The 14553-nt window shown below is 38.6% G+C and overlaps 1 protein-coding gene across 3 annotated transcripts in view; it reads left to right on the forward strand.

Moving 5' to 3' along the window:
- LOC117382764 (LIM domain-binding protein 3-like) overlaps positions 1 to 14553 on the forward strand; it is a 40395-nt gene that overhangs the window by 20655 nt on the left and 5187 nt on the right. The window contains exons 6-9 of one of the 3 annotated variants that reach the window (XM_055227428.1): positions 2446 to 2468; positions 5308 to 5487; positions 12118 to 12210; positions 14101 to 14333. In XM_055227428.1, the coding sequence (XP_055083403.1) occupies positions 2446 to 2468; positions 5308 to 5487; positions 12118 to 12210; positions 14101 to 14333 (529 nt within the window). Of the gene's footprint in view, positions 1 to 2445; positions 2469 to 5307; positions 5488 to 12117; positions 12211 to 13207; positions 13265 to 14100; positions 14334 to 14553 lie in introns of all 3 variants that reach the window. The other 2 variants (XM_055227429.1, XM_055227430.1) reach the window with 2 other exon arrangements.

Genomic DNA, 14553 nt, shown 5'->3' on the forward strand with positions numbered 1-14553 from the left:
GGGAAATATTTCGTTATTTTTCTGTGCCATGAGATTTGAGCTGTACACTGTCAAATTATGAACTTCTATGACTCATTGTAGACACAAACCAAGTACTTAAGTGTAAATTCTGATTTATGGTTTGGTTTCAATATTATTATTTATTGTTGATTTATTTATTTACTTATGCAATATATTGCAGTTCAAAATTTGTTATCGTGACAGGCCTATGTGCAATAGAAATAATTGTTTGACCTGTCAACTTATCGAAAAATCGCTGACTTAGTTCACTACTAAAATAATCATAAATTTAAGTTTATTTATTTATTTGTTATTATTTACTATATTCAACGTCACCAAGGGAATTGTATTACCTTCTGACAAACTATGCTGAGTTCAAATTTGATAGGCCCCTAATAAACACATTTTATTCAGTGGTCATCGCTCTGCCTGGCCGTACAGCAGTGCAACTCAGGACAGATTTATGTGTCAGGGGTAAAGTTATACGGCTATTTGTATCCTAGAGCTTATCCAAAGTGCTACAACTTATGTGATCTTTTTACATCCTGGATTAGGTCCCTCAACATTGAGCTGCAGCTTTTTACAGTGAAAAATCTACAAAATAATGGATATAGATATCAGTGACTACATTAAACAATAATATATATTTGTTGAGAGCCGGCATTACAAAGTGATTGGTGTGGGGCTCCGATTGGAGGCTGATGAAGAACCTCATTTCTAAAGTTAGCTTGTAAAAGGGCACTGATGTCTGCTTTCAGGAATTACCACAATGCAAAAGCTATACACCGCTGACTGTCTAAATTTGGTTCACAAATAGAAATGAATACAAAATTGTACTACCTATATCATGCTACACAGACAACACTACTGTTTGAGAGGGTTTCTTGGGTTTTATTTAAAGGTGCACTATGGAACTTTTGTGGTGGTGGGTCCGCTACCTGGTTGTCTCCATGGAGATGTTAATGATTTGACATTCATGGCATTAAATATATCTGCTTTTCTACATAGTGATTAAGACTTTTAATACCATACTGTGGAACATCTCCACTGACACAAGCTGGTGGCACCAAAAGTTACATAGCGCACCTTTAATTTGCGAATGCTACCCAGCCAACACATGCAAAGAGATTTTATATCTTAAATTATACATGAAAAGGACTTTTGGAGCTTTTAGTAACCTTTTGCTTAGAAGTTAAACCAATATCTGATTTCAAACATTCACCGCCCTATAGTACACTCTGAATCCCTTACACGGCGTTCAGACTTCAGAATCACGCCAAACACCTTTGCATTTGAGGGCAGATGCTTGAAACTCGTTGACCCGTAGACTTTGCATGTAAACCCAACACCCCTGACGCTGCGCCTTTCTAACAGGTCATTCAACATCCTGTAAAAGTGTAGAATCAAAACATACGAGATACACATATTAAAACACATTTTACCATTTAAGCATCCAAAAGTAGTGACAACAGCTTGAACAGGGGATAACGCACATGCCCTGTCCTCCCCCCTATCCTCCACCTGAAGCCTGAGTCACCGCAGCTGAATGGGCGTGGCTCCAGGTCCACAGACGCAGACTCCCCGGGCAAAAGGAGCCCATCCCAGAAGAGACAATATAATACTCCCATCGGCCTCTACTCTGAACACACGCTCAGGGAGATGGCTGCTGTACAGGCCGGGTATGTAACCAGTGTGTACCGGAACAGAGGAGGCAACCAGAGCATTCAAAGTCCAACCCAAAAGCTATAAAAGAACGGATGAAGAGCTGACTATTTCCTGGGTTGACATATTCTTTTCCACAGAAGGGAGATTTGGAGACTGCATTACCCAGCATGCCTCTGGGGTAGCCTCAGTTTACAATCTGATTAGGTTACTGTGTCATGGAGGAAGCCCCACACCTGTTAGCTCTTTTGGATAGCGCTAAAGGTTAAAGGTGAAAGAATAGTTTGACACATGCATAACGCTTTTGTAACCAAGAATCAAGTATTTAAACTACAAATTATTAGCGCAAAACACCATAGTAGGGCTTTATTTTTGGCAACAAGAAATGTATGTTAAGGCGCTCTTAAGGTGGTATAGTCAAAATCCATGTACCAATCTAGTTTAGTTAGTTTTAAATGCAGTTATCATTATGATATACTTTGTGCAGAAAAAACAAGAAATTATTCAACTATATAAAATTGCCAAATGCTTTTTTTCAGCAAATATTAAAACCATATTATCTCCTAAAGACAAAACAGTCTTGAACAGCATTCACACACAGCAGGCACTTTGACAATCAACAGAGGAAATTATGGGACCAATTTGTTTGAACTGTAACCTTTGATCTTTACTCTTTTCTAGCACTCTTCCACAACAATTTCCGTCATCCTTGACCTGACGACAAACTAATTAATACATATTTCTCTCTGTACTCTCTCCTCCCTGGTGCTGTTTCTTGGAAAGATGTTCGTCCCGCCTTCTCAGAAGTCAGTATCCGATCAGCCTGGATGTGATGATGTGATGTAGCTGAGCATGTGTGTCTGTGTGTCTGTGTGTTTGGTGACTGGTTTGGCATGTTTTTGAGCTGAAGTTGTTTTGTATTAGTTAATATAGGGTACTTATTTTACTCAGCTTTGTATGTCCTTAGTTTTAAAGAAGACCTACTGTACTTTTTAAATTATCGTTATCGGTGATGCACATAGAATTCGGCAGCGTCGCTGGAGTTCAAAATCAATTTTGCGATTTAAAATGTCCAAAATATAACATAATGATCCACTGGTGTCATAGATTATAGCTATATATCAGACACAAGCACAATATGTCTTGTTTAACAATATTTTTTTTCACTCTCTTGCTGTTTTCTTTGTGTAAGGCCACAGACAGTTGTTTAGAGGTATTTGATGTTGCCAACTTGCACAATTCTGAAGATCTGAGAGGTCTTAATTTGCGTATTCTCTATTTGAAAGACTTATGTCTAACTTTAATTTCTTCTAGTTCAGGTAAAATTCATATATTATGCAGTGTAATATACTAGCAGCTTTTTATTTTGTAGGATGTGAAACCATATTAAAGCAACTGCCAGGAACACTCAAGCATGTTAAAACAGGTCAACCTAAAACATGTTCTTCACTCATGGTTTAAAATTGGGTACAGTACCTTTCATTGCTTGTCCTCTAGAAGTAACCTTAAAGTGGGACTAAACACCTAAACTCCGGCCATTTCAAAAAGAGCTGTTAAACTGGACAGTATCTGAAGAAACTAAAGAAGAGAGTGAGGGGAAAGCAAGGGTGTTAACTGGGGGTATAAAGAACACCGTGATTGAAATTGCAGAGACCACTGAAGGCAGCACACACTTAGTTTTAGATGTTTTGGGCGACAGTGTTTGTCCACTGATCCGAAGGTTGGCGGTTTGAATCCCGCTCTCGACATAAACATTGTTGGTTGAGGATCAGATGCAGCTCCCACAGATGAATGATGTCGTTGTGTCCTTGGGAAAAACACTTAACCCACCTCGCCCCCAGTGTCTGTGTGCACTGGTGTATGAATGTGTGAGTGAATGGGTGAGTGGTTTCTTGATGTAAAGTGTGAGTGTCTTGAAGTTGGAAAAGCGCTATAAAAAATGTGACTAACAGTAGATAATGCTATCAAAACACCACACAGTTTTGCAGCGAAAAAGTGGATTTGCCGTTTAGTTCCACTTTAATGAGGTGGACAAAACACAGTAGAACAAATTGCCTAATCTCCATTCATCAACATGGCTTAAAGTGTATTACCTAAATCTGTTGCTCCGCTGATATGATCTTGTTCATTGTAGCTGATGGCATTTGTGTAGTGAAAGTAAAGGTCGTCATCTGACATGTTTGCTAAGCCATGTGGCATTTCTCTGTGGCTCTGATTGATGAAGCGTTTTATATAAGAAACATAATTCAGGTGTTACGTACAGTGTCATGTCTGCTAGCTGTATGCAAAGATTCAATATGTAGGTTGACTGCTAACACCTTTTATGCTTGTTTTCTGTAGCCGCCAACGGTTTTGTACACTTGCTGGTTGAAATTATATGGGATTTAACTTATACAAATATGAAATAAGGGCAGATCATTCACGTTTTGTGGGCCTATACTAAAGATTAAGAGTTGGATTGCTTATAGAAAACAATTACAGAAGGAAATATTGGTGTAGTTTAAAACCCACAAATAGTTGTCCACTATTGCTGGCTTGGCTTTAGCTTGACTCATGTATTGTAAACTCAGTGTCCAAAGTTATAGATCTAGTTTGTGCTAAGTCACAAGAAAAAACAAAAATGTTGAGGAAATTGGATTTGTGTTTTAGTTGGAAAATTTCTTCTTCTGACTTTCTTTTAGCTTTTAACAAGGTTGTAATGTTTTTCCCTCATCAAAAACATACCCAGAGTTATATTTAGTTTGATTCATGGTTGTTTCAGTGATCTAGTTTATGATACTGTCTTATTCTGAGCCTTAGAAATCAAATTGAGGGAAAACTGACTTTTCCTTGAATTGTTGTGTCACAGGTCAAAATCATCTGTAGTTTTTAAGTCAGTAAATCAACACCAGATTCATTCTTAGCATTTCTGACAACAAAATCCATTCATTACAACTGCATGCTTATATTAGCATTGTGGCTACATTGCGTAATTAGTTTCTCATTTTTAGTCTTACTGAAGAAAGATTTGTGTTGTCCATATTGCCTTTGCATGACGCATTGTCCTGAAGTATTTAGGCCTGTCACAATAATTACTATATAGATATTTGACAAACTGTACTCAACCTTTGCTTATGTGCTGTAGTTTGCACATAGCGTGAACTTTTTCAAATCATTATATCACATTTATAGAACAGCATTTAAAGGAGCTTATATAATAACAATGTGTATTTATTTTATAATTACACTTTCAACTGGTGATGCACCAATCCACTATGGCTACAAGTAGAGACTAAAAGCAGAGACCAAAAACAGTATTTATTTCTTGTTCCAACTGTTTTATGTAGCTGTTATGCAGAGCTGTTTTGTAGTTACTTGAGGGTAAATAAGTAAGAATTTAAACATTATGAGACTTTCTGGGCCAGCTATGACCTTATTACATAATTTTAAAACCAGGATCGGCTGAACTGAAATTTGGAAGAAGACAGCCAATTTGGGAAAATACTGGATTTTTCCAAATATCATAATTATGGTGACAAGTCTGGATACTTGTTTGCATGTGTGTTGATGTGAGCATGCTTTGTTTGTCCTCTGGACTGCTTTACACTTATCCCACACTCACAGCGTGCCCTCCTCCTCTCCCTCACTCCTCCCGTCACACCCCAGCGCCCCCTTCTGCCCGGGAGGCCTGAAGGACCCTGCCCACAAGCCCATCGAGGTGACCGGGCCCGGGGGCAAGGCCACTATAATCCACGCGCAGTACAACACCCCCATCAGCATGTACTCCCAGGACTCCATCATGGACGCCATCGCAGGACAGACCCAGGCCAAGGGGCAGGACATGGGGTAAGGCTCCACCCCACCCACACACCTAGTCACTATCCTACTTTTGTCCTCCTCCACCTTCTTCTGTTACTTGTACAACTAAGATATCACTTGCACTATTGTTGGCACTTTTAAAATCAACTCCATTGTATGCCATTGTCTGTTATAGGGCTGCAACAAATCACCAAAACTATCAGCTGACTATTAAAACAGAACTAAGTAACTCAGCTATTGATACTTTGCAGCTCATGTCATCAACATTTCCAGGAGTATGATGCTAACCGTAGGCACTGCTCTGTCTGAAGCTATGTTAGACTTTAGTCTGAGTTTATTTTAACACAATCTGACCAGAAAGAGCTGATTTATCTGGAATCACAGGTGAGATGATTTTGTGCTGTTAAACAAGACTCTCAAATAACATTACAGTCACAAGCTAGCCAGTTTTTTTTTCAGTTAGTTACTCTCACCTTTTAGTTAAAAATCAAACATTCCACCATAGGCATACAGGAAGAACACCCCCCAGTGTCACTTCAAAGTATCAATAGAGCTCCCCCTGTAGCTCTTTTATGAAAATACACCGTCACTGTTTTTTATTTTTATGTTTTTAAATTGAAATAAAGAACTATAATCACATCAAAACATCATATAACATCATATAATTTTGCCAAATATATATAAAAAGACAGTTTCGGACGGAAACCGGAAAGATTTCTCAGGAGAACTCTCTTGGGTTGTATTGGCAAGGCTGGTTTTCCACACAGAGACAGGGACTAGGGTAGAATGTTACTTAGTTCTGTTTTAAAATAATAGCTGACTACTTTTGTAATCGTTAATCATATTGACAATATTGACTCAAAGACCTATGCCAAATGATGTTATCTCATGGTGCGATATTTATTGCAATATTTTGTGGAGGCTAGCCACATTGTAAATATGCTACTTTTTCTTTTTATGCCTTGACAAGACTTTGGTCTTTGGATTATGACAGAACCAAAGATTTAAAAGTGCCTCATTACAGTTATTTCCCCATGTAGTCTGCACTGAAACAAAGCAAAGGATCATGGTCTGTGTCATTTCTCCTGTTTTTCTTCTTTTTTCTTCTATTGCTGCATCATATCAATGAATTTAAACAAAGACTTGTGTTTTGATATATTTTAATGACCTTGACAAGACTTTGGTCTTTGGATTATGACAGAACCAAAGATTTAAAAGTGCCTCATTACAGTTATTTCCCCATGTAGTCTGCACTGAAACAAAGCAAAGGATCATGGTCTGTGTCATTTCTCCTGTTTTTCTTCTTTTTTCTTCTATTGCTGCATCATATCAATGAATTTAAACAAAGACTTGTGTTTTGATATATTTTAATGACCCGTGATATTAATGTGAAACTTTTGACAATACAATATCACGATATTTTGAATATTATTACATCCCTAATCGACGTCTTCCTCAGAGTGGTCACATGATGCCTAATTAATGATACTATGTGGTTGTGAAGTTCACGTTTTTTGTTCCCTGTTTCTAGTAGACAGGTTGAGACGTTCTGACAGGACATTGTTTGGAAGCTGTGGTTAACTGCTGTGATGGCTATACTTAAGAGTGGAAAGTTAGCTTTTTGTATATTTGCTGCTACATCATATAGACACATGGTTCTCAAACTGTTCTTGATTGTGAAGTCTAATTCCATACATGAGATGGTACAAGTTGTATTTTCAGTTGTTTGGGTGTCTGTATTGCACGCAATCAGAAATAGTTGTCAGCTTTGTTTATAGAACCCATATTTACTAACAATCAATTTTCCATTTCCGCTGTAAAATTAGGGCAGATGCATGATTGGACGTTGCTTGTATGAACAAATATTGCTCACATCTATGTAATGAAGGAGAAACAAACAAGAGTGAGTGGCATAACATTTACAGCATGTGTACAAGTCTGTCTCATCCTAAGTCTTTAAAATGACAGTATTTCTATTCAAAACACAAATATTCTTTATGCAGTGGACAACTGAATGTTCTGGGTGCCTTTTTCTTCTTATGAATGTAATTTGTACTTAGAGGAACTGTATGTAGCCTGCGCTCTTACAATTAAAAAAAAAAGTATTGCAATTACAACTAAATCTGGGTTGCCAGTGTGAAACCTCAGAACTTTCAGAATTCACTCACTGAGCTGCCAAGGCTGCACTAGTTGTGATTAATGATTGGCTGCAGATGCTGGGGTAGTGACAATTCAGATCACAGAGAGAGTCTATTTTGGTTTAAAACCAACTGGATTTTAGTATTGAAACTGGCAACCCAAATGAGAGACTCCTGTGAGGCTCATTGTGTTTTCTGATTGAATAATTGTCTTGAAAACCATAACACCAAATTATAACATCAACTACTTGACAATTGTGTTTTTGTCATTAAGAATGAATCTGAATTAGAATTGTTATCAGTAAAAGCTATATTTGATTTGAACATGTTAGGAACACAGTTAGGACTAATTTATGTAATAAAAAAAAAAAATCTTACATATAGTTCCTTTAAATGTATTTAATTGCTTACAGTCAACTTTAACCTTGTATGCTGTACTTCCATATCATCCAAAATATTGTTGCTTTCAATCAGTAATTTCATTACAATCCCATATTACCCATTTGTACATGTTTGAGTGTGTCCAAATGACCTTCCAAGCCCATTGACCGCTGCAGAGATGTGCTGGTTGTGACTTGGTTTGGTGTGCTGTGGCGCCCCCTTGTGTGTGCCTACAGTATAGTGCCCGTTGTAGAGAGCGTAGTAGACAGCAGCTCCCCGGTGTACCAAGCAGTGCTGAACGCAGACAGCGACCCTGAGCAGAGGCAGTGGGGCCGCCGCAGCACCTCTATGCCCCAGTCCAGAAGCTTCCAGGCCCTGGTGCAGCTGACTGGGACAGACTCAGGTAAGGTCCAAATCTCACTTCTATTTTTCTAATCTATTCTAATCACAAATCTCTTTTAGTTTAAGGGAAAAAATGTGTAGGGATATCTCAAGATGTGTAATAATTGGTATTAAAGGAATTAATACCATATTTTCTCAATTAACCCCATTCAAAAGAAAGTCTGAATTTGGATTACAATTTGACAAGCTTTATTACTTCCACTTCAGGTTCTAGTAATACATTTATTAGATTATACTTTATTATATTTTTTGTATTTATTTATTCCCACTAGTGTTTGCAACTTTCTTATTTTGAATTTGAGTGCACTGTTTTTGTTGTAGGGTCCACTATCTTCTTGTCTCCATAGAGATATTATTGCTTTGTCTGGAATGTACCACACTATGGCATTAAACTTATCTTTCATTTATTCATGATCTGGTGTTTTGCATTAAAAAAATATATATATTTTTTAAATCTAATAAAAATACCTTGAAAAACAGAGTCGCTTCTCCACAGATCTGATCTGTATCTTTGGATTTATTCAGACTCATCCTGGTTTGACCCCTGTTATAGATTTGGTTTGGTCCAGTTTTCGTCCTGGTTTAGTCCAGGTCTAGTTTTGGTTTAGTTTCAGGGTTATTCCTTGTCCTATTTTTAATGTGGGATTTGCACAAGTGTGAACACATCCTTAGCCTGCTGGTGTCATCTTCTAGTCTGCATTATGATGTACAAGCGTACTGTGTAATACCATACTTTCCTGGAAAATAAATAACATCTCTATGACAACATAGATGAAAGGTTAAGCAGTACACCTTTACAGAAAATATAAAGTGATTTAAAATAATAATGATTGAAGTAATTCTGTTACTACTCAAATATGTGACATTCTTTTGAGAACTAATTTAATTCTCTATTTGTTTACGTGCACACCACCAAAATATATTACTGAGGGAAGTGCACATTTTAAATCTCCTTTGTGTTTTGTGTTGCAGTGGCCGATGAGGAGGAGGATCTGCAGAGGACCAGGTAGGAGGCAGTGCTGTTGACCTGTCCTCCTCCCCTGAAGACCACCACCACCATCACCACCCCCTCCTCTGCCTGGCCACTCCACCCACTACCAACCCCACCTGCCCCGAGTCTGAGCCTGTCCACACAGTTACACAGCCCACTTCCACTGGGTCTGGTTTTTTCACACCACCATCAAGTTGCAACAAGTCTAGCTCCATGGCACTGTTATCGCACCACATTTATGCACTGAATAGAATGGGGTGTCCAAACATTTTCCACTGAGGGCTGTATATCTAAACATCTAAACAAGTGGAGGGCCTAAGACTGGCAGTCAATATACGAGTCATTCAAACAGGTTCATTTAATGTAGCTATGACAGAACCACTTTACCTATTAAAAACGCATGGAGCAATAACTTTACATCTCTGTTGCAATGCAATATGATATAATTGAGCTTACAGAGGTAGAATTACTTGAATTTGTGTAAATTTGCAGCAGAAAGTTCTGTTTATGATTATTTGGGCCAATTCAGCATGAGGCATAATGACCAACGAAAATAACTCAGAGGGCCACGTTTGGACACCCCTGGAATAGCATGTAATATGCTTTAGGTTCCACAAGGGGGAGCTGTAATAACATCAGTTTTACCTTGGCTATGTTTACGTCAGTCATTATGTGATTTCTGGAGTTATCAGATTAATCAAATACTATGTAAACACTGCCTAAGTTTACATGAATATCAAAATCAGATTTTTAAAATTATTTAAATGGCATGTAAACCACAAATTTGCTGTGTACTTGTCATTTTAATAATATTTTAACTCTGAAAATACGATAATAATCTGATTTTGAGTGTGCATGTACCCGCAACCAGTTACATCTGATGAGAGTAATCTGATTCCTCTCCAATTGTTCACACCTGTGCAGGTTTTGGAAATCAGACATTTATGCTAAAATAAGCAAAAAAAATGTGCTGAAGACAAAAATGAAAGAGAAGATTGGGAGTTATTTTAAAATAATAGTTTTTATTGCTAAAAACCACCTGGGCTGGTTTAGTCACCTCGTCTTCATGGAGATGCTCAATTTTATGCCATACTTTGGAAAATTCCAAGCGTAACATGCACATCTCCATGGAGAAAGAACGGTTTCGGTTTCCTCCTAAAAACGTACATAGTGCCCCTTTTAAGTGTATTCTTTTAATAGAATTTCCCATAACATAAGCTTAGATTTTTACATAATACTGAATAGATGTTTCAGAAAAAGAGGCTATAATTGAATATACATATGGTCATCGGGTATGTCCTTCTAGCCTCCACCCTCCTCTGCTCTCTGCCGCTCCCTCACTCCACCGCTCCCCCACTCCCTGATGGATGGAGCTTTCTCTGTTTCTGCACACTTATTTAATCACAGTCCCATTATGCACAATCGATAGGCCGGACCGTTGTATCTGTTGGGACTGAAACGCGAGCAGATAGGCCCCTCCCCCAGCCCAGGCCCCTGCTCCTGTCAGACTGCATATGTCGGCCGATGACTCACAGGGAATCAATAGAGCAGGGGTCGCGCTTTTATCCGCCAATAAAGAGACTGTGGTTTGTTTCTGCTCTGTAGAACTCATCCTCACCAAGGATTCTGCTTTATACAGCACTACACGGCGGTTTGAGTGGTTTCCAGAGAGATGGGTTTTCATTTGAGCTAGAAAAAAGTTTTAGATCCAGTCCAGAGACTAATATAACAAAGGGTTGGTTAACAGGTGGCGTTCATGTTTTAGAATGTGATGATGTCATAATTTTAGATGGAGGGCAGGGGTCAATATAACTTTATGGGAAATTCACTGTGTTTGAAACAAATATCTAAAGTTTTGATCCACAAATGTTGAGGCTTATCAAAGATTGGCTCCACAAACTTGCTTTATTAATCACATGGCTTAGCTAACATCTGTAAATTTATTAGATTTTTTACCAGTAGCAGCAGATGTGAAACCTGTTCCTCCCCTCACCTGGCCTTTGTTCAGACTCATCTGCGCTCTCTGCTCTTGTCTGAGTTAGCACTCTATCAGACAGTGGTGGGATGTGAGAATACAACAAGGTCGGTTTGGCCTGTCTAATTGTAGATGGCAGCTTTAAAGTCAACTGACAACAATCATGTCTTTGTGATTAAATAATGGCACCACTTTCTGATGCTATTGTAAAAAAATTGTTTATTTGTGCGGACAGAGAAGACATTGAACTTTCTGCCAGTCTTAGCTTCATATGGATAGGCCCAGTAGTAATTACAGAGATATTAACCATAAACCAGGTCACCACATCTGCAATCTGACAGTTACACAACAAATTAAAGCATAAAATTGAAAGTATTGCAAAAGTGTACTGTCATTTGATTATAATGTGATGTCATTTGGGCTACAACGTAAAATTGAGGAGGAGGATAACTAAGAATTCTGTATGATACACTGCAAAAATATAAAATTACTCTCACAGATGTAGTTGTTGCAAGTTGAAAGGAATTTAGGTCCTAAAGAAATTAAAATAAAAGATGAGCCACGTATGATAAAGTATTAGCTCCTGTTCTCCATCTACAATTCAATCCAACCTATTTCAACTAATGATAGCGACTCATAATCAGTGCATGACAATAACACCTCAGTCTTTACTTTCCTGCACCCACTATCTATGCTGACATCTTTATAACAAATACAATGAAATTTCTTCTTAATAACTCGGGCTTCAAAACTTCTTCTATCTGCTGTAGCCCTACTGAGCATGCTCCAGTCCCCTCTGCTGTTAGCGGCTCTGCTCAGCCTGTGGAGCCTGCGACAGAGAGCTCTGACTTTGACCCAGAGAGGTAACAGACGTTTTGGGTAGAATCAGAATTCACCTGGACTACAGTAGACTGTCCCATGTGTGTTTCATTATTTCAAAGTTTGGATAGTATTTCACACTTATTGCTCAGATTATGGTGTCTAATGTTTGGTTTATTTAGAAATGTATATTTCATTTTGTTTGGATAGTATTTATTGCTGTATTTTTATGTCTTTTTAACATCAGTTCAATCTATTTTGTTTTGATGTGGACAATGGTGTTGCAAATATTGATATGGCATTATTTTTGTGAGATCTTGAATTACTTAAAGTTTAACTATGTTCTGTTCTTTTCTGATGGAGAGTCTGCCACCTGCTTGTCTCTATGGAGATCTGATATCTTTGTCTGAAATGTTCTACAGTATGACATTAAACTTATTAATCTCCATGGAGACGAGTAGGTGACGACACCAAGCCAAGATGCAGGTACAGATGTGTGGAGGTATATCCCCAGTAAAAATCATATTTTTGAGGTATGAATACACCTATAATTTAATAAATGCAAGATAGATATGTTTAATACGGTATTGTGAATCATTCAATGAAAAACAATAACATTTCCATTGAGAGAAAGTAGGTAGCAAACTCTACCTGAAAAGTTACATACTGCATTTTTAAGTATGACACTTAGACTCGATGTTGAGTACACTACTATTAGTCACAGCTGCCCTGTGGCAGACGGAAGCGAGGCTGCCAATCTGCACCATTGGCTCCTCTAACCACCATCAACACTCACACACCTCATTCATACTAGTCAATGTGGGTAAAGTGTCTTGCCTAAGGACACAACAATACTATGTGCTAGAGCCACTGGTGCCCCTTCTTGGTATTCCCCGTGGTCTCCCATCCAAGTACTAACCAGGCCCAGCCAATGAGATCAGGCTTGGACCAGGAGGTTTTGAATGGATAAGTTAAATTCCCCTCATCTCAATCAAACATTGTAGCATTGGTGACTTGTGCTATTGTCTCTACACCTTACAGCCAGAAGCGACACTTTGCCACTAGTTACCACACCCAGCACAGGGCTGCCACCTCCAGGTAACAGCGGGGATCAAACTGTGTTCATTCCCCTGGCTTCTTAACACTATGTAACAATGAAGCTTTTTGCAAATACTGAGTTATAGTTAACATCATGCCAGAAGAACATCTTTATAGCAAGAAGCCAAGTAACACACTGAACCAGCCACTAAGGAACTGTGCTTTTTTTCATTTTCAGCTTTTAGACTGGACTTAAAATGGTGATTTATAAAGCTGAGTGGTTGTTATTGTACTTTTGGACATGTTACTTCCTGTATAATATTGATACTTTGCAGTAACATCACACCGGGGTGTACCACATTTATATCCATGGCGGAATGTTCAGCATTTACAATGTTGACACAATGCACACATTAGTAAATGCAGCCTGACACGTTTTTAGATGGTAAAACACAAAATTACAAAAATAAAAATACAAAATTGATTTAAATCACGCCTTGTCAGGAGCCTGTGATCTATATGAGCGCTCATGGTCCTGTTTTGGTGTTTGATTTTCAACCAAAAAATGAGAGTGACTAACTGAAATCAGTGCTAATGCTAGTTAGCTTATGACTGTAATTTTATTCTGTTGTAGTTACATGTAACTCAGATTAAAGTCTAACTAACTACTAATAGAGCTTCAGATAGAGCAATGCTTCATGTTAGCTTCACCCCTCATGAAATGTTGATGACATCAGCTGCAAAGTATCAATAGTATGTTGTAAGTATTATATTTATGCTGGGAAATAACTATGCCATTGCTCATTCAGAAGTTAACCTTTTGGTATCATTTCATGCTTAAGCGTAGCACACCGTGTGCTAAATCTAATTGAAGTGGTTGTATTTTGTCTCTTTAGTCAGTATGGCCCACCTCCTGCAATGTACCAAACACCACAAGGCCCGCCCCCGCAGCAGTACCAGCCAATGCCGCCGCAGTACCAGCAGTCGCCGCAGTACCAGCAGTCGCCGCAGTACCAGCAGTCGCCGCATCCTCATGCCCCTCCCACTCAGCAGAGCTCCATACAGATCCCTGTTGGCTCTGCCCCTCCCAAGGTGGTCAGCACGGCCTGCATCTACCCCTCCCAGCCAGGTGAGGACATAGGGGCACTATGTAGTCTCGTCATTTAACTGTATGATAAGGGGGGGAAACATTTAAAATAACTTAAAAGCCACAGTAAAAATGAAATCATGTTTTCACCATGTGTCCTCACTGTGAGCGGGCTTGCATCTCCATAAACCAGACTCTTATTTGGCCTGAAGGAGACCTCCAGCTTGTTTCCATGGAAATGTTGTCCCTTGGTTATTATAAC

This window comes from Periophthalmus magnuspinnatus, chromosome 15 (assembly GCF_009829125.3).
Source record: "Periophthalmus magnuspinnatus isolate fPerMag1 chromosome 15, fPerMag1.2.pri, whole genome shotgun sequence".
Lineage (NCBI taxonomy): Eukaryota > Metazoa > Chordata > Actinopteri > Gobiiformes > Gobiidae > Periophthalmus > Periophthalmus magnuspinnatus.